General features: G+C 37.4%; 1 protein-coding gene across 2 annotated transcripts; it reads left to right on the top strand.

The window, feature by feature from the left end:
• Window positions 1–16: 16 nt before the first annotated feature.
• ak8 (adenylate kinase 8) lies at window positions 17–22826 on the top strand. Of its 2 annotated transcripts, XM_084415516.1 has the most exons (14): window positions 17–119; window positions 829–914; window positions 996–1080; window positions 1425–1474; window positions 1916–2023; window positions 3043–3111; window positions 6768–6849; window positions 7015–7086; window positions 7510–7713; window positions 10317–10448; window positions 10929–11018; window positions 14183–14324; window positions 21782–21862; window positions 21975–22826. In XM_084415516.1, exons 2-14 carry the CDS (start codon window positions 831–833, stop codon window positions 22189–22191), a joined length of 1416 nt encoding a protein of 471 aa, XP_084271642.1. In that variant the 5' UTR covers window positions 17–119; window positions 829–830; the 3' UTR covers window positions 22192–22826. The 2 variants fall into 2 exon arrangements, with proteins under 2 accessions (XP_084271642.1, XP_084271641.1); XM_084415515.1 differs by lacking the exon at window positions 17–119 and having other exon boundaries at window positions 776–914.
• The last annotated feature ends 3230 nt before the right edge of the window (window positions 22827–26056 follow it).

The following is a 26056-nucleotide window of genomic DNA, read 5'->3' as shown; positions in this document are numbered from 1 at the left end:
CCATGCGCCCTCTGGTGGCGGAGATGGCGATTGGCTGACCAAGTCACCAATGGCAACAAACATTAACAAGCGCGCGCGCGCACAGCGAGCTATCAACAACAACTAGGCTACGTTTCAAGGTAACATCAAATGTTTTTAGCGATCACAGAACAGTAAACTACATCTTGTTCTTTTAAATCAAGTTTAAAACGTTACCTACGTAGTTTTCGTAACATTCCTTAATTTACATTTTGTTAAAGCAAAGAGCAATGCTGCATTAGAAAACCTATATTCAGTCATTTGTTCTGTTTGACTTTGAAAGGTCAATCCGAAAACCTACAGTTTGTTTGTTTAACGCTAACGTTACATAATCAATTTAATGAGAGTCTCTCAGCCCAGATCAGTGGTTTAGCCTCATAAAACACTCTTGATGTGTTTTATAGATTTAAAGGGTTAATAGTTGACTAGTTCACCCAAAAATCATAATTTACTCAGCCTCAAGTTGTTACAAACCTGTATGAATTTCTTTCTTCTGCTGAACACAAAAGATATTTTGAAACAGACAGTTAATGATGTACCCCATTGACTTCCATATAATTGATTTTCTATTTTATTTAAGTCAGTGGGGTCCATCAACTGTTTGGTTACCTATATTCTTAAAAATATATTTTTCTGTGTTCAGCAGAAGAAAGAAATTCATACAGGTTTGGACTTAAGTGATGACAAAATGCTCGGGTGATAATGTTATCCTTTTGTGAACCAAGGCACTTTAAAAAAAAAAAACAGTTATTTACAGATTTTCAAGCCTTTGGTGAGTTTCTGTGTCCTGTGATGTATAACTTACTGCAGTGATGGATGCAACTGTAAGACCCCTCAGAATCCCTCCTGAGATGGCCATTTATGCAGAGAAACATGACATATTTCATCTGGTCCAGGTATAGACATTTTACTAGACAATATTTAACAAGTTTATGATCATTTAGGCAATTTCACTCAAATAAATGACTCGTTTGCAGACACTACTGAGAAATGTGATGGTGGACAAGCCAGAGGACCCCATTCAATACCTGATTAACTTGCTGAAAAGGGACAGTGTTGATGGTAAGATTCTTGTAATTATACGTGTGATAAATCCTTAACATTTTTTTTATTTATTCTTTTAATTATCTTCTAAAAGCAATTCATTTTTACAAAAATATATTCCTTACCACAAGATGGCGCAGTCATATATAATATCATATTTTATAAGAAGTTGAAGGAGCAGCGGATATCCAACTTGTTAATATTGTTTAGATAAAAAGGCAGTTATCATAATTATAGAATGACTGCCTGCGTTTTTAAACACATAGAAATACATTATTAGACTTAGCTAACTATCAATGCCATCATGCATCAATAATGTATTGAGGACAGGTTATTGATTTTAACAAATAAACTTGTTTCAGTGCCAAGAATCATATTATTGGGTCCTCCTGCGTCCGGGAAAAGAACCATAGTAAGTAATTTTAAGTACAAAACTATTGAGTAGCTAAATTAATTGAACTTTGTTTTAAGCTACAATTAAACAATTCAAGTGTAGCCTATATTTTTCTTGTTTATATCTTAAGGTGATATACAGTAAGTGTTGTGCTCACTGTAAATAGCTCAGCATATAGGCCTATTTGTTTTTTGTCTGTCATTTTGTGCTTGTGCTTTCTTCAGTCTTGAAGTTAATGTATAAATAGGCCTGTCATGTCAGAGTTTCATCAGAGTTAAATGAAATAAGATATGCATCGTAGTTACACCGTCAGGCCTCAGAGATTCCAATACTGCTTCACTCATCTTTACAGAATCACCTGTTCTGGAGCACATCATGCACTTCCGAATATTTTCATTTTTGTCAGTGTTTCTACATTTTATATCCTGCTACAGATTGTACTCTTTTGTCTTGCCGCAGGCTAAAAAGTTGTGTGAGCACACACAGGCTATTCACTTAACTTTTAGTGATATCTTAAAGGATGACAGTGACCTGACCAGAACTGCACAGTATCGAGACAAAAAACAGGTGGGGTCTCTCTTTCTCAGTCCTTTCTCTTGAAAACACATCCCATAGAGTTTTATGACTAAATGAGCCTTTTTAGCAGGCCTAGAACACGGAAGTCTGCATGTATTTGTGTGTATTACTACTTAATTGCAAAGTATATTTAAGGAAAAGTAGTCTGGAATGCCTTGATCATTATATTCATTTTAGATGTAGGAAGTAGGAAAGGTAATGTTGTCAGCATTAGCTACACTCTCTGGATGCCGGTAATTGCGGTCTCTGTGGTATTGTAAAGACATAGAACTGATTTTGTCTGAAGTCTGATCATGCAAATGCAATGCAGGCTAGTTAGTCGATAAATCAGGAGTTGAATAGAATTAAAAGAAAAGAGAGAGATGTGCTTAGGAAAAGTGCCTCCCAATGGTTTAATTATTCTAATTATCCTCTCACTTAAACTCGCCGTGGCCTTGAGTTTAAAATAGAACGATCCAAAAGATTCCAATTATTATCATTTTCATAAAATTCACAAAGGAGAGTGAGATGAAAGCAGCAGAGGATGTCATAAATAATTAGAGATTCAACAGCATGTTTGAATGTGTTTGTTTAATAATGATTGGATTGTTTTGGTGGACAGTCATTTAGTAGAGAACAGATATATCTCAGGTAGGTTTAGAAGGTAATGTTAGAGACCCAAATGACAGTCAGTTGTTCGAAATTTCTATTCTATATTGATTTAAATATTTTTTTAAATGATTAAATTTGATTAAAACATTTATCCACTGTGATTTATTGTTAATGCTGGTCTGAAGTCAGTTATTTATTATCATTTGATGATCTGACTGGACAGCCATCAGTACAGAGCTGTTTTAATTTCAAATCTTTATTATTATTATATTATATTAATATACAGGACTGTCATTCATTTAATTCTTTTTTTTTATTAATATATATATATATATATTTGTTTTTGTTTTGTTTAATAATTGAATTTGATTAAATCATTTACTCACTGCGATTTATTGTCGGTAATGTTGGTCTGATAGAAGATCCCCAAAGACGTCTGGAGCAAGCTGATTCAGCGGCGCCTTTCAAAACCCGACTGTGTTCGACGGGTAAGGACTTGCTTTTTCTTTTTCTTTTTCTTTACTTTTATTTCTTTTGTAATTAATTTAGAAAAATGAACACTGCGTGTTTTACTCAACCTGTCTAAAACGTGAAAAATGAAACAAGCCAGTGAGAGAAACATATTTTCATCCTGAACTTGCACGTAACCTCCACGTTTTGAACTGCGTGTAATGTTTACAAGCGCGATGCCCAAATAATTTGTCATATTTTTTTCTTTATCTACACTCAACCTTCTACGATAAACAATTAGACGTGTGTTTCTCCGCCTCCCTTGAGGACTGCTGGGATGGGTCTCGGGGAATGCAAGACTGCTGGTGAGAGTTCTCGGAGAAAACCTTTCATCACCAGCAGGCCCCTCACCGGCTGCCAGTTACATGTGATCTCAGCACTAATGCCACTTAAGAACCTCACCGCTGAGGTGTCCGTTCACGTTTACTCTCAGATCTCACACCTTTTGATTCCTCCTTTCATCTTTCAGTCAAATCACACAATCAATCACGGACTCCCTGATCGTGTGTTTTTCTGAAGTGTCAGTTTCTTCTGTGCAGCCGCACGGAGGAATATGTAAATCACCCGACTCCGAAAAAGCATCTCCTTTTATGCCTCGCTAAACTCCGCAAATGGCTTTACTCAGCCAAGAATCCCATCGCGAAACTTTTTCCGTTTGGCATCCTTTAACTTTCACCTTTTAATCTCAGTAGTTTGTGATTAGCAACTCCTTTGAATCTAGTAATGGATGTTTATCCCTTCAGGCAAACTGTCTGATAGTATTTATCAGGTTATTTAATTATTTTCCATCCTGACTGATCTGCATATGAGCAGAGGATTGAGGTAGAGTTTTTCCTCTGTAGATTTAGACACCTGACAAAGCATCTCTGGCTCACCATGTGGAGCCTTCATCTCATGGTCTTTTGCTTCGCACACACTTAAATGGGCCAAAGAATGGAATGATTGACATGTCACATAACCACTGGAGCCTAGACAGCTAAGCTTAATTGCTCTGCCACTGATGCCTGCGTGTGTGTGTGTGTGTGTGTGTGTGCTTGTCTACCTGTTTTTCCAAATTAAGCAACAATGAATGTTAATCATGCCTAATCTAGGTCATCTAGTTCATCTCCGCCTGTCACTGCTTCTCAAGCTGTCTTAATTCTTTCTCTCTCGTTCTCTCATGAGGCTGCTGTTTGTAAAACTTTAGACTTGTACTCTTGTGGAAAATCAGGAGAGGGAGCATAGGTAATGAATAGCGATTTATAGTAAAATGTCAATTTAATGAGTGCCTTTCAGTCCTGGAAAAAAAAGAAGAAGATGGACCCTAAAGTAAATGAGAAAAAAAGAAGGAAGGAAAGAAAGAAAGATCATGGGGTGCATGTCACAGTCATCCGGATCCCTAATGAGGCTTCCAAATAAAGTTATGCTGTTTGAATTTGCATAGTGTCTGTAATTCTATTTTGAGGGAGAAAGGAGGAATCTAAAGGAAAGTTTGGAAATTAAATATTCATAACTTTTTGAGAGCACACAATGCAAAAAATTGTTTTATAATCATATGGTTCAATTGAACAGCAATAAAAGATTTAAGGCAATTGTACACTATGATTCAAAAGTTTGGGGTCGGTATTTGGAAATATATGGAAAGAAGTATCTTATGCTCAGCAAAAAATACTGTAAAACAGTGATATTGTTTTCTATTTTAAAATGTAATTTAATAAAAGTTGAACAGCATTTGTTTGCAATAGAAATCATTTGTAACATAGCTTTACTGTCACTTTTGATCAGTTTATTGCACCCTTCCTGACTTAACTTACTGACCCTAAACTTAAACTGTAGCGTGTGCTATATAATATGTATGTGCACATTAGTAGTTTTTTAATTGCTTTTCCATATAGACACACACTCGATTTTGTCGCTTTGACTGTTGTCTAACTGTTTCTTCAGTGAGTGCTGTGTTAAAGATGTCATATCAAGTTAAAAGAATTTCTTGACCCGGGTTCAGCTCCATTTATTATTTGTCCATTTTATTTGATTTTAAAACTAGAGCAACATTAAAGCGCATCAGTGGTTAACAGATAAGTGGACAGCTAATTGAGATCTGATTGTTAAAGTCAAGTGGAGTGTTTTGCAGCCGCCACTGCTGCCATATTGTCTGTCTGTTGTGTGTCGGGGTCTGTGAGTGACATGTCGGGGCGCTGCTTCTGCTCCCCTGCCTTGCCTGCTGTTGGGCTGGCTGGTGACATCTGCTCCACGCATGTCCCTCCTGTGATAGCTGGCCTCACTGCAGATGTTCCAGTCCTGGGGTCTCTGTCTGAGCCCTCTGCTACTGCACCACGGCCCCTTTTGATGTGGGGATGAAACGGAATGGAGCAAGTCGCAGTGGGGCTGTGTTCAGATGTATGTGTGGGAGTTAATGTGTGCATAGAGCGTATGTGTGTACTGTAGTTTGACCGAAGCAAGTTTGGACTCTGCCTAGGTTTCCTTGTCGAGCCTCTGAACATACAGATGCATATTGGTATGTAATCTGCTCTTCACCTGATTTCTGTAATAAATATAATGCTGCACATCAACAAACTGAACAGACACCACACTACTGACATTTGTCATTCAAGAGGCTGGAGTTTGCTCAACATCCACCCTGTATTTTCCCTATATTCATGGCAGTCAGATTGTGTAGGCCTTTCATGCACTCTGTGCGTCAGGCCCTGCTCATGGGCTTCCCAGCCACAGAGGCAATCAAATGCTTAATGGGAAAGTAAGTGGGAGGAAACTTGCGCGCTGAGTTCAGGTGAAGCAAAGGATAGGTTTGCCGTTAAAGATCAAAGCCTGAAAAAACAAAGGCTGATATCAAACAGACACTCGAAACTCAGCAGCAAAAACCCACAGCTCCTCTGATAATACTTAGATCTATAAATGTTTGTTGCATATATTTATTTATTTTAAGATTATTCACTGCAGTAATAAGTTGGCCCCTAACAAGCACTTTTGGGAGATGGTTTCTTTGACTGTTCTTTATTTTACCGCACCATTGCACAGCAAGCCTTGGGATTTAGGAGACTATTAGAGAGGAGGATTTTTTTATGGATTTGTAGCTAATGAATGATATGCATGCGTTTCCTTTCTTCTTATGTTATTTTTATTGCTAAGTGAGAAGTGTGGAGAGGAGCTGGAGAATTAGGCACATTTTCAAGGTTTTTATGGATTTAACCCTCCATTTGCCTCCCTGCATGAGACCCCATATGGGCCAGTTTTACTCCTTATTCATACAACAATTTATACATTCATTATTTACACTGGTACAGGGCAGCAATTTAAATGAATTATGCATATAAAATTATTCATTCAAAGCCTATTACTGTTTTTTAAAGTATTTTTCCAGGCAGGATATTGTTTTGTTTATATGAAAACTATTTTAAACAACAATTTAAGCACAGTAGCTGACCATGGGGAAAAGCAAGTGCATTTATAGAAATGTAAACAGGAGAATTGTGTGGGTGTTTATTTAAGACAAAATGCAAGGTTTCAGCTGTGTTAATGGCAGAATGCGTCGGCATTGTCTATCACTAGCGAAGTTGGACTCTATGTGTCATCAGTATTGTTTAAAGCAAATTGTTTGTACCTTTTCAAGTGTGCATAACATGCATTGTATTTCCAGGGCTGGGTTTTGGAAGCCATTCCCAAGACGCAAGAAGAGGCACTATGTCTACAAGAAGCAGGCATCACCCCAGATCATGTTGGTTAGTGGCATGTTGTCCAAACACTTTGTTGTTACCAACTGAAAAAACAAGAGATTTGAATCAGGACTCGATAATGAGACCGACCAAATATCTCTCTGGGACTCACTATCACTCCCTGGAGAATGTGTCAAACTCTAGTGCTTTCTTTTAACTCTTTCCTCGCAGTGATGCTGGAAGCTCCTGATGTCGTTCTGATTGAAAGGAGCTCGGGCAAGAGGATAGACCCTGTCTCAGGAGGTAATGTCTGTATGATCATTACACATTTCTTAGTTCAGAGAGTGGGACTGCGAGACAGGCAGCTAACATGCACAATTGTTAGAATGCATATCTGTGGACCTTGACAGCGCTCCACTTGTTTGCCGAATCCAAATCGGGCCCGTGTGTCCTCAGGGTTTCAGAAAGCCCAGCTGTAATGAACAAAAGCCAGAGCTCCCTGCAGATTTATGATGGTGCGGATGCACCATTTCCACATAATTGCCATTTTCCCTTTTGTTTATTTATGATCCATGTTTATGAATCTTTTTCAGGACATTCGCTGTCAAAATAAATGCTTTGGAAAACGTTTAAAAATATATATATTTTACCCTCAGTACTTTTACCTCAGCATAGTATAAATCAAATCTGATGACCTTTCCCACATGTTTTCTTTCCATGTCTTAGATGTATATCACGTCACCTTCATGTGGCCTGAAAGTGAAGAGGTTGCACAGCGTTTAGAAACACCCAAGACACTGATGCCAGCTGATCTTATAGCCAAAAAGCTGCAGAAATACCACACAGAAGCTCATGCTCTGAGGCGCACCTACCACAGCTGCCTGAAGACCATCAATGCTGACCAGCCCCATGTAGACGTTTACTCTCAAGGTAAACTTCACCATCTTCTGGTACCAGTGCCGTCCATCTGCATTAAAGGGATACTTCTACCAAAAATGAAAATTCTGTTATTTACTCACCCCTCATGTTGTTCCAAAACTGCATGTTTTTCTTTTACGGAACACAAAAGAAGATATTTTGAAGAATTTTGTATTTTGTTAGCCAAACTGTCTTAGTGACCATTGACTGCTCATTGTATGGACAAAAAAAATAAAACATGTAGATTTTTCTCAAATCTTATTTTATGTTGTAAAAGAGTCATACAGGTTTGGAACGACATATAAGTGAATAAATGATGACAGCATTTTCATTTTTGGCTGAACTATCACTTTAAATTAGTGTTTACAAATCTTCATGTTTAGCTACTGACTTTGTATGAGGTATAAAACTGATCTTAGGTGGTATTTTCCATTGGGTGCTCATTTAATCAAGCCATTTGAATTCAAAACATAGGCTGCATTTCGAAAAATGTGTGCAGGTTAGACTTAGGTAGGTCACTGAGTTACATTTAGAGCTTTTCAAACATTTCTACTAATTTCACCTACTGCGATGAACAGACATCTACCGCCCCTATTGGTCGGAGGTCAGTAGTGAAGCGGCTGCATTCAGAGGCTGTGATTGACCTGCTTGTCAGGCACTCTTCCAGTTGAGGAGGTTGCCTCAGGCAGCTCTGCAGGCACAGACTATCCCATGAGAACCTGGGCAGGGATGCGCGGTCCTCGCCAATTACATTAAAACCATCTGAATCCAACCTGTCTAAATATTATATCGCTCAACTTGACAAAATAATTTTGTCACTTCCCTTCCTTTAGTCGTGAGGTAGAGCTAGGCAGTGAATATTTAAACCGCTCTTTGCATACATCACTTTGACTGTAGCATTAGGCAGGTTAGCAGCATTTTGTGAAATTCATACCATAGTTTTTTATTATAAAGATGCATATTTATCATAGGAATGAGTATACATGGAACTGGTTGCCAGTCATTGTGTATTATGGGCAGCATTTTTAGAGATGTTATAAACTGACCTCTGTCTATCACTTTTACAATATTTTGCCAGCTCAAGCTACATAAACATGAGCTGGGAGAAATTCAGATCCGATTTTGGACTGGTTTCTTTCCATTTCTCGATTTCTTATAGAAATTTGGCTTATCTGGTGAGAAATAAAGGCTCATTTAGTCTCATGGCACATTAGTATTAAAGCCTAAATGCTCTGCTGAAGTACCTATCAAGGAAGCGATCCTCCAGCCTAATGGTTTTGCGCTGTGAGCTTGATTTGTAAATTGTACACCGCAGGACAGTGTGCCATTATGTCTAATAACTTAACTGCACCTGATTTTCTTGATATGCCTAAATGGAGGACATTAAATAAATATTTGAGATAAACTCTGCCATAAAACATTCATAAACCCATACTGAGGAGCAAACAGCAATAAGGCTGTCATCTTAAATCTGTTTAGTGCTAATTCAGCATGCGGTTTGATTGCAACGTTGCTAGTTTCCCCCTGACTTAGCCTTTTAGCGCATTAACATGTTTCGCATATTAAGCATTTATCATGTTGTTGTATAACAATTAGCAGCATAAAGGGCTTGATGAGAGGAACTCATTAGTTATGATTAGGCTGTTGTTAATCATTGCACATTAGAATGGCGGCTCAGCGCAGGTTCCAGACAAACAGCATTGTTGTGAGTGAAACCCAACTGCAAACAGATGGCTTCGATGTGGATGTCACACTACAAGCAAATGCCCCCGTGGACATGAAAGGAAGCCTCTGATGATTAATTAATCAAGTGGCTTTAGATTCAGTTTAGTGGCAATCTCTGTTTATGATCTGAGCGAATAGGCTGTCACCAGCCTCGCAAATGTGCTCTATTATCTTACTCCATTAAACATTCAATATAGACTACCTGTGCCTGCATTGTGTTGTTTTGTATTAAAGAATGGTACGGCGTGAACATAGGGTTGAAGAAAATTACATTTAATCTGTGTTGTTTGAAATATGTTTTGTAATGCATATAATTTCAAATGCTGTTCTTTTTAACTTTCTATTCTTATTCTTCAAAGAATCCTGAAAAAAAGATTTCCACAATACGAAGCAGCACAACTGAGTTCAATATTGATGATAATAATATTAATAATAGTATTAATAAATGTTTCTTGAGCACCAAATCAGCATATTATAATAATTATTGAAGGATCATGTGACACTGAAGACTAGAGTATTGGCTGATGAAAATTCAGAATTGCCATAATGCCATCACAGGAAAAAATCACATTTTTAATTATGTATTTAATTTAATAATTGTTCATAATATTGCTGTTTTTGCTGTATTTTGGTTAAATAAATGCAGCCTTGTTGAGAGGCTTATCATTAAAAACAAAAACATTTAAAAAATGTATTTTAACAATAGTGCATCTTTAATGCATTTGTAGTGGCACTGAGAGCTACATTTAAATTTCAGCTTGAACAATGGATTTTAATAGGTTTCATTTATTCACTGAAAATGTATTTATCTAAGCATTGCTGCACTTTGTTACATATCACATACAATTTCTCATTCATTCCTATATGGTTATTTTGTATTTATACTGCAGTGCTGAGCTATGTCCGTACTCCACGTCACTCTGCCTCACCCTACACTCCCAGAATCCTGCTGTTTGGACCCCCAGGTTCAGGAAAGAGTCTTCAGGCAAAAAGAATTGCTCAGAAATACGGCATTGTCAACAGTAAGCTCCTCCTCAACTCTACATCTTCTGTTATTTCGTATTAAATACCGTCACTTTTCACCTGTACTCTCTCTCATCTGCAAGGTTCAACATAGTTAAAAATGGTAGTTTAGCCCGAAATGTAAAATGTATTATCCTATTATGTAAAAGTCGCCCTCTTGATGATTCAAACCTCTATGCTCTTTATTTTTTTTCACAAAAGTAGACATTTTTAAAGAATCATTACGCAGCTCTTTCCATACATTGACAGTTTATAGTGATCAAGCTCCAAAAAGGACACAAAAACACACCAAAAATAATGCACCATTTTTGAATCTGGATGCAAGGAAAAAAATAACAGTGCAAGGGTTTAGAACAACTTGAGAGTGAGTAAATCATTTTTTTGAGTGAACCATTGTCATAGTAGTATATTGTTCATTTAAAAGTATTATTATTATTGTTTACTTTCTTCTGTTCTTTCCCATATCTCTGTTGCTGTAGTTTGTTGCGGTGAGTTTCTGAAGGCTGTGTCAGCTGATGAGAACCATATGGGGGAGCTCATTAAACCCTACCTGGAGTCAGAACAGCAAGGTATGTCTCCTTACCTCCTCTACACCTACTGCCAAATGGGTCAATCACACAGAACAAGTCAAACCCCAGTCTGTAAGATGCAGAGTTCTGTTTCCTGCTTTTGACCAGATAATTGGACCCCCCCACTCACACACCTCATAGTCAGAATAGTCTGCTCAGTGAACATGTTGTGATATTTTTACATATTCACATATATGATATTGGTTTATGATAATTGTAGTGCAAATCTTATCATATAAATGTTTGGTTACTTTCCGGATGTACTTGCTGGCTTCTTACCCTATAGGTTTTGCATCTACTGTAAGACAACCATTTTTTTCTATAGTTATACACCATAATGCTCTAGTTGTCTTGACTTTCTGTGACCTTTCATTCATCCTCATCATTGTTATTCCCTTCTCATCTCACACGCTCTGTGTCTGCCCAACACCTCTCTGTTCTAAATCCCTCAGAGACCATAAGTAAATATATATACATATATAGTCCCACCCCTCAGAGAATGCATTCAGCCATTGGGACTGCCAATCACTGCCTTTATCACCGCTCTGGCCCAAGTTACTCGCCTTGAGCAAGTTTTCATTAATTTAATAAAGATTCTCAAGGGATGCAAAGCACAGAATGTAAGCGTGCATTTGTGTGTGTGTGTGTGTGTGTGTGTGTTATTTTTTATTTTCTATAAATCCATAGCCTTTTCATCGATAGGGATAGTACAGAGAAGACATTAAAACATGGGGAGAAGATGGAGATTGGGACTGGGAATGATGCAAGCCCGATTCAAACTTGTATAGCCTAGATAAGCACCATGTCATGTCTTTATTTCACATCCTTAGCCTTAAATCAATAGTTCACCCAAAAATGAACTTTCTGTCATCATTTACTCACCTTAAGCTCGTGGTGGTCCAAACCTGACTTTTTTCCTTCTGTGTAACACAAAAGAAGTCAGTGGGGTAGACTTTATTGAAAGAAAAGAAATATTCAGTTTTGTGTGGGTTTGAGAATTGAATCTGAATTCAGCCAGATGTTGTTTTACCACTTGCGTCACACTTACAAAAACAATCTTGATGTGAATTAAAAGCTTGCATAACACTTTCATTATCAATGTAATGTAATAATATAAAAGTATATTTATATTGCGCATTAAAGAAAACATTGTTTCAAAGCAGATTTATTATAAACAGGAAGAAAACAGCTGCAATGTATAATTATATCATTTTATAATTTATGAATTACCGTAACTAACATTATTAAAACAGATCCTTTATAGTTCATGTACATTGAAACACATTTCAACATTACATTAAAACTTTGAAACATATTAACATTCACAGTAGAGCAAATGTTTGTACATGAATTCTCTATTAAGCGTGATACAATGTTTGTGATTTATTAATGAAAGTTATTATAAAGTGCCACCAATTCATACATTCATATATGGAACTCTGTGTCAATAAAACCTATTATGGCTCATGCTGAAGTCTTGAGAGTTGACTCAACTTTTATTGTTTTTTTTAATGATCCATCTACCTCCGATAAGTACACATGCGTGATTGTCACATCTGTCAGAGCATGTTAAGTATCTTTTCAGCTATAGCAGTGTCTGTCACGTGCAACTTGTGTTTGTAAATTCATGTTGCGTGTTTGTTGAAGTAGCAATGTGTGCATAAGAAATGCTATGTAAATGTTTTGTTAGCTCGTATTTCATTGCCTTGTTGAACAGGGCTCCGGTATCCTGGGAGAGGGGGATTTTTGTGCCTTCCCTTTGCTTTTCTCCCCCCTTTTCCTGCGACTGAGTATTTGAGGCAGAGAGCTTGCCTAAATAATTTACAAGTTGATTAATGGCCTCACAGGGGTATAATTAGGTGATGGAGAGATGGTGGCTAGTGTAACCAGTTCAGTGCTTCTGGGATTTGAGAAGCCAGATTATTAAGCAAACCAAAAAAAAAAAAAAAATAGTCTTAGCAGAAGTGAAGAAGAGGAAAGAAAGAAAGAAGAGGAAGCCTCTCCAGGCTGCCTGATGTTTGAAGCAGGGCTGCAGAGATAGGCAAGAGGCTGTGCGTGTTTGATGTGGAAATTGGACAGTTTGAAACCGTCGACTTTAATTTTTCACCAGCTGCAGGGACCCCCCTGGGTGCCAGCTTGCGTTCCTTAAAGAATGCTGTTCTATTTTCTCTTTACCCTCATTATTTGTTTGTCCTCCGCCACTCTCATTAGTTTTCCCGCTGCATTACAAACGCTACCCTTCTTTACCGCACTGTCCGTCAGTTTTAAGAGGTGCCATCATCCCCTTAAACAATTCGCTCGTGTTGCCTGTCAGCCAGCAGTTGACTGCTTTTGTACTCTGAGAGGGACCCGTGAAATATCTTCAAAAGACAAAATGTACATACATGAATTTAAATGACACCGTGTCTGCTAATTATTTATCACCTCACATCTGAATAAACCGCCTTGATTTGATACAGATGCAAACAAAAGGCACGTCCTTGACAATACCGCTTGATGATGAGATCACTGATGCTTTGTATGGAGATGATGTTGTTTCAGTTCTGCTCAGACCATCTCTTTTAATTTAATCCTCTTAATGGGGCGCTCCAGCGCTCTGGATGGCCTCCACACAGTTTAAGTGAAATATTCATTTCCTTTTTCTGTCCGCCTCTGCCCATGTGTTTTTTAATCAGATCAACTTTACTGTTGATTTGGGGTTTTAAACCCTTAAAACGGCATCCTATATCAACAACTTTCACATTTCAAAAAGTTCTCGTACTGTTTTTTTCTTTTTCTATAAAGTCTTCTTCATAGTACCTGGAAAAAAGTAAACAAATGAAAGGCCTTTCTCACGTCCGTTAGATCTATAACACTGTGATCTCACATCCTACAGGGAGGAACGTATGCAGTATTTCAAACAAAATGCTAAGCAGGTGTGTTTGTGTGCGTGTCTCGTGGGGTAACCCCATCTGAACACCGTGTTTACAGTATATAGGACGAGTGTCATTCAAAGGACATAGCAAGTCTGAACCTCTTGGTTCTCGAAGTTTGCCTTAATGAGATTTCTCTTCTACTGTTTGCATTGGTGTATTTCTGTCATGTAATTAGGAAAAAACACAACAATGTATAAATAGATGATAACTGTATCGTAATATCGCTGTATTTATGTTTAATCCATACAGTGCCATCCAGTATAGTCCTGCGGATCCTTAAAGAGAGACTGAGCAGGATGGACTGTACCACACGAGGCTGGGTGCTCCATGGATTTCCTCAAGATGTGGAGCAGGCAGAAAAACTCCAAGAGTCTAATTTCCTACCAAACAGGTATATCAGTCACTATAAACTGATTTAAATGTCTATAAATATTGAAACTCAGCATTTTAACTGCCATGCCATAAAAGGCTCTTTTTTTTCTTGTGTATCCTTCGATGAATATCTTTTGAAATAGAACGGTCAAAAGAACAGCATTTATTTGAAATATAACTTTTTCATAACAATGTAATTATTGTTACAATTACAATGATCAGTCCTTGCTGAATAAAAGTTTTAATTTTTTTTTTTTTTTATGTATCTTACCAACTTTTTTAATGGTAGTATATATCACAATGGGCATGCATGGCATTTTTGAAATTAAGGAAGTGCACTATATTTGAGAGCAAGGGGATGTGCCATACTTTGAGAACCACTTTTTTTACATTCAATTCATCTTTCCATTCCTGTATCGATTTCAACCTACGCATCATCTATCTGCTGTATTCCCATTCATTGACCTGTCAAACACTTTAGACCAGTGACAGACATAGATGTAAACATTGGTGTTTAGCTAATGAAAACAAAACACTAGAGAATTTTAGAAACTGCACTGTGAATTTTCTGGTTATTATTTGTGATTTGCATCTCCTCAGCTATCCTAAATAGTGAGTGTAACTGCAGGGCTCAGATTGCCCTCTCAGATTACCCTTAACTCAACTGCCCTGGAGGATCTGATGGCACTTAGATTATACAACCTGTCCTCTGTGTGTGTCCCCTCATTAGAGAGCTCACTTTGAGGGTTAGGTCATCAGTGAAAATAACGTGTCCCAATTCTGTCTCCTTTGACACAGAAACAAGAGCAGGAGCACAAATCTGTGCAGTAACCAGTGTTGGGGAAAGTTACTTTGAAAAGTAATGCATTACGATATTGCGTTACTCTCTTAAAAAGTAACTAATTGCTTTACTTAGAAAATTGCTTTCTTTTAAAGAAAAGTAATGCGTTACATTACTTTTGCGTTACTTTTTATCACCTGGGATAGGCTTGTTTGTTTGTTTGTTTTTATAACAAAAAAGTTATATTTTTGGGCAAATGTTCTTTATTTTAAGGTCTATATTTTGGTCAAAATGTAAATAATAAGGCTGAAGGAAATGCAAATTCACGTGTGTACAGTAGAGGACGCAGCTCAAACAATCCTCTCTGTTTAACTGAATTGAAGGTCAGCAGCAAGTACATTGGTCAATAAAGTGAGATTAAATGCATAAAATATTTGTTTTATTTAACATATTTAATTATTGGAGGTTTGCATAGTATTCTGATTTAGCATTTCACTGATTTTATTCATTTTGAGGATTTCTGAATCGTTTTTTTTTTTTTTGCCAGTGAGATGAGGAAATACTGACATTTAGTCTAGAACTACAATAACCATCAATTTACTCACGATTTCTCTCAACTTGAGGACAGAAGGGTTGTCAGTCAATAAATAGGAAAACAAAGTAACTTGCTTTACTTATTTGAAAAAGTAAATCAGATATTTTGTTGTAAATTGAAATCCCCCTGTAGTCAATAATCTTTGATCACCATATTTAATAGTTTTTTCCTTGAAAGAAAATGTCATGCCTTAAAATAGCTTGAATGTAACTCTACACCCTTGCCTCATTTGTATATGCGGTTCTATGAATATGCAAATTAGCCCAGCCTCCACTCACTCAAACCAGCTCAAAGATCCACTCGTTGACGTGATTGGTTACAAGGTAGTTTGTGACGTCAGAAACACCAGCGATTTCAAACCGCATTTTTTGAGAGGGTCTTTAGATCACTGCAGTTTTAAGGAGAAAATAGTCAGCAATGGTGTTGACTTTTAAATTTGAACATGGTTTGTCTTAAAGCACATTAAAAACACCATATAGACATATAAACAACATTAAAAGCTTGATTTTCACCACAGGGGGACTTTAAAAGTAATCCGTTATTTTACCAGTTACTTGAAAAAAAGTAATCTGATTACATAAGTAACGAGTTACTTGTAATGCGTTACACCAAACACGGGCAGTAACATTAGTACAAATCTACTTGTTCACTGCAGGGCCCCCTTTTCAACCTGTTCTCATGTCCTGCTGTTTCTAATCATGATTTCTCATCATATTTACTACGTTTTTATAAGCTCTCTGCTATAAAGATTTGATCCCAGATGTCAGCAAGCAGACATGGTGTCCACTTCCCTTGCCGCTTCAGCATAGCAAGGCCTTATTTCCTCCATTAACAGCCCCTGTTGTTTGGGCTAATGGCAGGAGACCTCATTTACATAGCATTAGCGTAATTGATTCGAAGGGCCGCGGTTAGCCTGGCCCTGAAACAATGGGGAGATAATGTTTCAGATGGGCCAATGATGGCCCGATGGCGGCGCTGTACCTGACAGCTTTATTAATTAACAGCTCTCTGGTTACCAGGCTTTAGTGAGGATGAATAAGTCAGCTCCTCCTGGAGCAGTGCCAGGGCATGGGCATTTAATAGGTGTCACTGGCAGAAGAGAGAGGGGACAGAGTGGATCCCTTTACCCATTTCCTGAAAGGGCTCCATTAACAGAGAGTCGCTGCCTGCGATAAGTGCCAAGACAATGTTGTTTGTGTGACTCCAGAGGCCTGTTGCATGAAGTAGCAGTTTCAGAGTAGGTTTAGAGTTGACAATACCATTCAAATCCAACCTGGTTTAGATCAAGTTCAGTGGGCTCACAACGCTCGATATAAACATTTCTCTGTCAACTCAGGGTTTGATCCAGAGTTCGTGATTAATTGTGGAGCGCGAGCACCTGAAAGTGTGACGTGCAGCGAACAGCCAATCACACGGAACATGGAGAGCATCAGTTTGATTGACTTCTCAAGAGAGAGCCGGTGCAATTCACTTCTCTGATGAAGATTAAGAGTTCGTTATGAAATATATTATGAATTTTAAATGCATTTACAAGGCAGGAATAAACACTGCTGCTGCAGCGGAAGTTTGATAAGGAGCTGAAAGAATATATCTGACTCTATCAATGCTAGTGAATCAACTGAATTTAAATAATAAGAATTTATATAGGCTCAAAAAGAGCTAAAAAGGAAACACGTAAGCTTAATCAGTTTAAAAGCTTTATATGTACAGTTTTGAAGCTTGTAATTATATGTATATTATTATATTTATTTAAATGCAAAGTTCAATATTATTTGTCAATTCATGTAAATATATGTATATAAATAATTAGCAGCAAAAGATAGGTACTTTTGTCACTATAAACTGCTATAATTTGAAGCAAGAGATACGGGGTAGTGGCTTTATTGCATCAGACATGTATCACTTTGCTCACAACTGACTGGTCCAGTTTTGGTTTGCGATCTCTAACCCAGAATAAAACCTGCTCTGGTTTTATTGTATTTTGTTTTGTGTTGTTTAAATATACATACAGTAATGACCTGTTTGCCTTGCTGAAGTTGTAGTTGCAGGCGATCCAGAGTAGTGGCTGTCTGTTCCAGTTAGTGGCATAGTCTTTTGTCATGTAAAGGAAGTTACTTGATCCATGAAAGACGAAAGAGGAAGAAAAGGAAAAAGGACGCTCGCTAATGAAGTTACCTCATCAGATAAATGAAGATGCCTTTGCTCTGGTTTCTCATGCCGCAATCATCCGATCCTCTTTCAAAAGCTGATCAGTCACCATGTTAGCCATGGATGTATGACACTTTGTTAAGAAGGAAATCTAAAATAATTATCTATTGTTATGTACAGCAACGTTTGAGGCAGTGGTATTCAACCTTTTGACAATATTTTAAGGCCTTTTTTTGAAGATTTTTCCTGAAGATTTGTGATTTACTGGATAAGGATTTCTAAAATAAAATATTATTTTTACTCCCAATTTTTAACGATAAAATATTTTAGATCTTGAAAATAACTATACAAATGTATATTCATCATTAAAAATGCCCATGGAGTAATAAGATTTTGTTCATTTCCAGGTCTAGAAATTACAATTTTGAAATTAGGCTAATTACAATAATTAAGCTATTTAAAATGAGCATATTTTAATGCTTGTTTTCTCTTATTTAAAATAATTCTAATTCATTTAATTCTTGAGGCCCCCTTGGAAGTTTGCTGAGGCCTGGTTGAGAACCACTGGTTCACTGGATACAGATTAATTTCAAAAGATTACAATTCTGTCATCATTCCAAACTTATATGACTTTTTAGGTAAATATCTTGGCCACTTTTTTCATATAATGAAATTGAAATGACAAAAAGTACCATAAAAGTATTATAAATGGGTCTTTACAGCTACATTTCAAAACTTCTGAAGCTGCGCAGTAGATTTCCGTGAGGAACAAAAAAAATGTATCCTTTGCAAATCATGACATCTGCCCTAGTCATGAGTGAATAGGAATGTCTGATTCATCATTCTTTTAATTCAGATCCTTTCAGTGAATCATTTGATCCAGTTCAATAAACATGTCTCAATGATTCATTCATGAATCAAACTGATCCGGTTCTTGAATTCTACTCTTTGGTCTGTTTCACAAAATTATTGTTTGACTTCAAAAGACCTGAAATATAGAACACAGGCCATATGGATCAATTTTATGGGGCTTATGTTGTCATAAAGTTTGACCGCCCTTATTCATTTTCATTTTCAAGGAAAGGTAGCATATACCTGAGCTTCTCTTTGGACCCATGTCCAAACCCTTCATACATGATCATTCTCAGACTGTACAGCAGGTCATTTTTACTTCGTTAGTTTTTCTGGTCTCACTCCCACCCCTCCTACCAGTCTTTAACTACTCTCCAGTTTGGCTAGTCATCAGCCTCTTACAGCCTTGACACACTTGCAAACAATCAGAGTCTTTGGAAGTTCTGAAATATGCATGGCTACCTGTGACAGGTAGATAAAGAAGAGCAATTAGCCATGTAATCTAAGAGTCTGGCCCATTTACCTGCTCTCGTCCCGTCCTTGCCTTGCCCTGCCCTCTCTCTCTCTCTCTCTCTCTCTCTCTCTCCCTCTCTCTCTCGTTCTCTGTCTTTCCACTTGCACCGAGCTCTAGCTCTCTATTAGTAAAACGTATTTCATGTGTCCTCTCCCCATCAAATCAAGCAACACTTCCTCTGATTGGCTTATCAATTATACAGCAGGGGCAGCATTACAATTTAATCAGTGGTAAACATTGCCGTGGCCACCTGTAAAGAATCTTTCCCTCATTAATTTCTTAATTTGGAGAGATAGAAAGGCAGGCAGAGGGGCCGACGGGAGCGGCAGCGCTCCGAGAGATCGGATAGACAGAGACCTTCTTGGATCACTTCAGCTCAGCGAGTAAACTGAAGAACAAAAGGGTCAAAGGTTACCACCATCTACTTAATGTATACCGTATACCAGTGGAAGAATAGAAACCACATTCGCGCACACACACGTACTGACGGGAGGATATGCTAAGACTAGATTCAGGATCATTTGTAGCAGCTGAGGACTGTCAGGCTCTTGTTCTCTGCCTTGTTTTAGTCAGTCATTTGTTAGAGGATCTCAAGCTGTCATCTAAGAAACATCTAATGTAAATCAATTCATCTTGTACAGCTCCCCCCACATAAAAAGTGGGGGGAATGAGAAGAAAGACGAACACAAGCCCCCACCCTCCCATCCTCCAGCCCCAGACACAACGCACCATCCTTTTGCTCCTCCAGATTTATAAATATTTCATGAGGAAGCATAAATATTAATTCTAATAGCTTTGCAGAGTAGTTATTATTTCTTTTTTAAGACAAATATTCATTAAAAATTGAGAGAAACCTTTTTCTGAAATGATTAAACCTACACACACACACACACACACACACACATTATTATGGCTCTTAAACACTTCAAGTATCTAGCATTTTCAGTCCAGACTAATAGTCAGTTAAAGCACCATGTCTCCTTTGTCCATTTCAGATGGCCCCGTGGTTCACAGTGGTACTGAGAGCCAGGATCACAAAGACATTTAAATATTTTATCAAAAGCACCAACTTAGATCTCTTTCTCCCTTTTTCCTTAGTTTCTCAACCCCTTTTGGTTGAAAAGGAGGCCTTATGATGTACAATTCCTGTTTGTCTTTATCTATAGCTTGAATTGGTCCAAAATCGCATCTCACCACAATCTCAGTCTGTGTAAAATGTTTAGGTGGCTAAAGATTAAATAATGTGGACGAGGCTGTGAGGTTCCTGTCCTCTGGAGGCTTGGATTAAATCATTTGGGATAAGACTGGCATGTAACCCCCCCCCCCCACCTGACCACACCATTAGGCCCACTTTGTGTCTGGACAATGTCAAAACACAATGACCCCTGGGTAGAAACCCTAACATTCCTCTGTTTAAGTCCTCTCATGACCCAGGAGAGTATCCCTGTTTTCCATTATTTTCTTCATCATTTATTTAGCTCTAATACTAGCACATTATGATGATTTCTCTTTGAATGCTAGATGGAGTCTATATGTAATAGAATAATGGATTGATATGGTTTTCGCATGACATGTTATGATTTCTGAAGACATTTTGAGAATCATAATGAGTTTGACGATTCCAGTTGCTCTTACAATTCTGGTTCTGCTAAAGATACGCAGCTGTTCGAAAGTTTGGGGTTTGAACGTTTTTTTTCATGTTTTTGAAATGATTTTGAAGTCTCTTAAGCTCAACAAGGCTGCATTTATTTTAATATATTTTAAAATGTAATTTATTTCTGTGATGGCAAAGCTAAATTGTCAGAAATCATTCTAATATGCTGATTTGCTACTTAAGAAACTTTTCTTCTTATTATTAAAGCAGTAGTGCTGCTTATTATTTTGTGGAAATCGTGGTTCACTTTTTCCGGATTCTTCGATGAATAGAATGTTTAAAGGAACTGAATTTATTTGAAACAAAAATCTTTTGTAACATTATAAAAGTCTTTACTGGCACTTTTGATCAATTTAATGCTGAATAGATGTATTCATTTCTTACAAAGAAATAAGTCTTATTAATGCCAGTCCTTTGAAAAATAGTGTATGTTTACACAGACTTTTAATTACCACTCTTTTGGCTGTTTTTGTAGAATATTGCATTCATTTATATTATAAAATACCACTGACAAAACGCATAATGCTTATCTTTAACTGTATGACTGGTCTCACGGTTAGTTAAGCTAAGATTGGTTGATTTTCTAAAAACAAAAAGTCAGATTATACTGATTAAATTCTTTTTTGATTCATTAAAAATCATTGTTCTATTATTGGACTACACTGATCGCACCCCCCCCCCCCCCCCCCTCTCTCTCTTTCTCTCTCTTTCTCTCTCTCTCTCTTTAATGGATCCAGTTCCCAAGCTTATTTGTAGGTTTTTGTCTTTCATTATATTTCAATGAAATTGTCTCAGTCTTTATTAGACCATGGTGCCTTTTGTGTGTGTGGTATATCATATTTTTACCAAGCAATATCTTTACTCAAGCAATTTGAGAGAATAACAGATATCATGACAGACTTCCACATGATCTCTGCCTCTGTCCCCTCTAGGGTCTTCTTCCTGGAGATGACTGATGACATTGCTATCGAGAGGGTAACACTTAGGAGTGTGGATCCTGTGACTGGAGAATGGTGAGAAGGACCTTCTGCTTAGCAAATTGTAAATTTGTAGGCAAAGAAACCATTCCTTCAGGTTCAACTAAAAACATAAATGCGTTCTGAATGTTGCGTTTGAACTCTGCAGGTATCACACCGTGTATAAACCCGCCCCTGGTCCAGAAGTGCAGGCCCGGCTTCGGTTTGACCCGAGGAATTCAGAGGCACGGCTGCTAAAAAGGCTTAAGGATTACAAGAGCCATGCAGTGGACCTGCAGGCCTTTTACCCACAGGCAGTGTATATCAATGCTGACCAGGACGCACACACCGTGTTTGAGTCACTGGAGAGTAGGCTAGTGGCCTGACTACCCAAAGTCCTGTCTAACCGAGAAACATATGAGGGCTAATCCTCTATAAGCACTGTTAGAGGGATACTCCACCTAAATTTTTTTATTCTCTCACGATTTACGCACCCTCATGCCTTCCCAGATGTAAATGACTTTCTTCTGTGGACCAAATATGGAGATTTTTAGAAAATAATCAATCTCTCTGAGGCCATATAATGCAAGTGAATGGGTCCCTCAAAGTTGACGCTTCAAAACCTACACAAAACAAACACGACTGTAATCCATACGACCCCAGTGGATAAATCAGTATCTTCTGAAATGATTTATAGTGTAAAAGTTGAAAAAAGTCATTTTTTTTTACACACACATTTATCGCTTTGCTTCAGAGGACATCGATCCATCCTCTGCCATTGTATGGATTAGCATTGTGTTAGTTTTGCATGGTTTTTGAGCCATCAACTTTGAGGGACTCATCAGCTTGCATTTAAATCTCTGTTTGTGTTCCACAGAAGAAAGTTAGTCATATACATCTAATAATTTTTATTTTTGGATGGAGTATCCCTTTAAGCATACACCGCTTTAATGCAAATTCTAGATCTGTTTGTTGTGCTTTTATTTCTGAAAGGCTACTTAATAAATTTCTTTTAAATTTGACTTTAGTTCTCTTTTCTTGGTCATAGTTATATCTTATATTTTAATGAACACTGACATGTCTCCAAATACATCATGGAAAAATACATCACTGATGTAGTCATTCTTGCCGTCTGACTGTGTGTGAGTTCATGAGAGTGCATTGCACATGCTAATTCGACATATGATTAATTAACATAACGGGAAAAAGCAGACCGGCCAGAGCCTTTGTGGTGGGCAGTATTAGTCCCACTTCAGTGGTCTCATGCTCAAGAAACCAGTCGATGCTGCTTTGATTATTAAATTCCCTCTCCTTCTCTCTTCCTTTCTTTGAGGTCACTTGATGTTTCCCACAGGGGGGAAAGGAGTTAAGTACACTGGTTAGTGAAACATGTTAACAGGCTGATTTTCAAATTCCCCTCAGATAGTATGCTATGACAGGCAGACACTGACTTAATTATAGCAGATGAGGTCCAGAATATGCATCTCCTCTGAATATGTAAACAGAGGGCCAGTGTATATCCAAAGGGAGAGGAGGCTACAAAAATGAAATGCGTCTAAATGAGAAAGTATTCCCTGAGCTCTCTCTGGTTCTGTAGCACCCTAATCTTTTTATACTCTAAACAAAGACTGATTTTTAACAAAGGTTTTGTTATTGTTGGATGGGAAGTGCTATGTAGAAAAAAATGTCATATGATTGCTAGAAAGATTCACATTTTAGCTTTACATAATGTGCAGATAAAACACACTTAACAGCACATCTTTACATTGTAAAATGTACACAGGCATACACTGTAACACATCTTATCTTTTGCAAATAGCAAAACCAGTCACACGGGTATATTTGTGGCAACAGCCAACAATACATTGTATGGGTCAAAATTATCGATTTTTCTTTTATGCCAAAAATCATTAGGATATTAAGTAAAGATCATATTCTATGAATATATTTTGTAAATTTCCTACTGTAAATATATATATTTTTTTAAAGTGAGTGGATGCAGCAAAATCATGAACATAAATCGTTTTTTCTTTTTTTTTAATTTTCAAAAGAAAAATTGCACCCTCAGATTCTAGATTTTCACATAGTTGTATCTCGACCAAATATTGTCCTATCCTAACAAACTATACATCAATGGAAAGCTTATTTATTCAGATTTCAGATGATGTATTAATCTCAATTTTAAGAAATTGACCCTTGTGACTGGTTTTGTGGTCCAGGGTCACAATTCATTAAAATCAAAATGGGAGTTTTAACAGGAAACAGGCAAGTATTTTCCTAACACTCTGTATTCATTGAAAGTAATCTACAGTAATAGAAGAAAGTAACTATGAAGAAAAGTAGAGAAAAGAGAAACAATACGAGAATTTTAATAAGCTTAATTATGGTAGAGGTTTAAGATAGGAGGTGTATCTTATAATATTTTAAACTGGTTTCAAATAGGAGTCCTCAGGATTTAAATTAAGTTATATGAATTAAAATGCTAAAATACACAATGTGTGAACATAATATTTAAATATATATATATACACTCACCTAAAGGATTATTAGGAACACCTGTTCAATTTCTCATTAATGCAATTATCTAATCAACCAATCACATGGCAGTTGCTTCAATGCATTTAGGGGTGTGGTCCTGGTCAAGACAATCTCCTGAACTCCAAACTGAATGTCAGAATGGGAAAGAAAGGTGATTTAAGCAATTTTGAGCGTGGCATGGTTGTTGGTGCCAGACGGGCCGGTCTGAGTATTTCACAATCTGCTCAGTTACTGGGATTTTCACGCACAACCATTTCTAGGGTTTACAAACAATGGTGTGAAAAGGGAAAAACATCCAGTATGCGGCAGTCCTGTGGGCGAAAATGCCTTGTTGATGCTAGAGGTCAGAGGAGAATGGGCCGACTGATTCAAGCTGATAGAAGAGCAACTTTGACTGAAATAACCACTCGTTACAACCGAGGTATGCAGCAAAGCATTTGTGAAGCCACAACACGCACAACCTTGAGGCGGATGGGCTACAACAGCAGAAGAGAAGACCCCACCGGGTACCACTCATCTCCACTACAAATAGGAAAAAGAGGCTACAATTTGCACGAGCTCACCAAAATTGGACAGTTGAAGACTGGAAAAATGTTGCCTGGTCTGATGAGTCTCGATTTCTGTTGAGTCAGAATTTGGCATAAACAGAATGAGAACATGGATCCATCATGCCTTGTTACCACTGTGCAGGCTGGTGGTGGTGGTGTAATGGTGTGGGGGATGTTTTCTTGGCACACTTTAGGCCCCTTAGGACCAATTGGGTATCGTTTAAATGCCACGTCCTACCTGAGCATTGTTTCTGACCATGTCCATCCCTTTATGACCACCATGTACCCATCCTCTGATGGCTACTTCCAGCAGGATAATGCACCATGTCACAAAGCTCGAATCATTTTAAATTGGTTTCTTGAACATGGCAATGAGTTCACTGTACTAAAATGGCCCCCACAGTCACCAGATCTCAACCCAATAGAGCATCTTTGGGATGTGGTGGAATGGGAGCTTCGTGCCCTGGATGTGCATCCCACAAATCTCCATCAACTGCAAGATGCTATCCTATCAATATGGGCCAACATTTCTAAAGAATGCTTTCAGCACCTTGTTGAATCAATGCCACGTAGAATTAAGGCAGTTCTGAAGGCGAAAGGGGGTCAAACACAGTATTAGTATGGTGTTCCTAATAATCCTTTAGGTGAGTGTGTGTATATATATATATATATATATATATATATATACACACTACCGTTCACAAGTTTGGGGTCAGTAAGAATTTTTATTTTTTTTTGGAAAGAAGTTAAAGAAATTAATACTTGTATTCATCAAGGACACATTAAATTGATCAAAAGTGACAGTAAAGACATTTATAATGTTATAAAAGATTCTATTTCAAATAAATGTTGTTCTTTTGTAACTTTCTATTCATCAAAGAATCCTGAGAAATAAAATGTATGACGGTTTCCACAGAAATCTGAACTGTTTTCAACACTGATAATAATCATAAATGTTTCTTGATCATCATATTAGAATGATTTCTGAAGGATCATGTGACACTGAAGACTGGAGTAATGATGCTGAAAATTCAGCTTTGATCACAGGAATAAATTACCCTTTACTATATATTCACATAGAAAACAGCTGATTTACACTGGAATAATATTTCACAATTTTTACTGTATTTTTAATCAAATAAACACAGCTTTGGTGAGCAGAAGA

The sequence above is a fragment of the Rutilus rutilus genome (assembly GCF_951802725.1).
Source record: "Rutilus rutilus genome assembly, chromosome: 7".
Classification (NCBI taxonomy): domain Eukaryota; kingdom Metazoa; phylum Chordata; class Actinopteri; order Cypriniformes; family Leuciscidae; genus Rutilus; species Rutilus rutilus.
The sequence above is the reverse complement of the archived record's forward strand: the minus strand, read 5'-3'. Positions and strand labels throughout refer to the sequence as shown.

Bases quoted from the DNA above. Each gene is read 5' to 3' on its own strand.
- ak8 (XM_084415516.1), top strand. From the start codon at position 831: ATGGATGCAACTGTAAGACCCCTCAGAATCCCTCCTGAGATGGCCATT. The intron at 11,019-14,182 runs GTATGTCTCCTT...TAATCCATACAG, and splicing joins CCTGGAGTCAGAACAGCAAG to TGCCATCCAGTATAGTCCTG. The intron at 21,863-21,974 runs GTGAGAAGGACC...TGAACTCTGCAG, and splicing joins GATCCTGTGACTGGAGAATG to GTATCACACCGTGTATAAAC.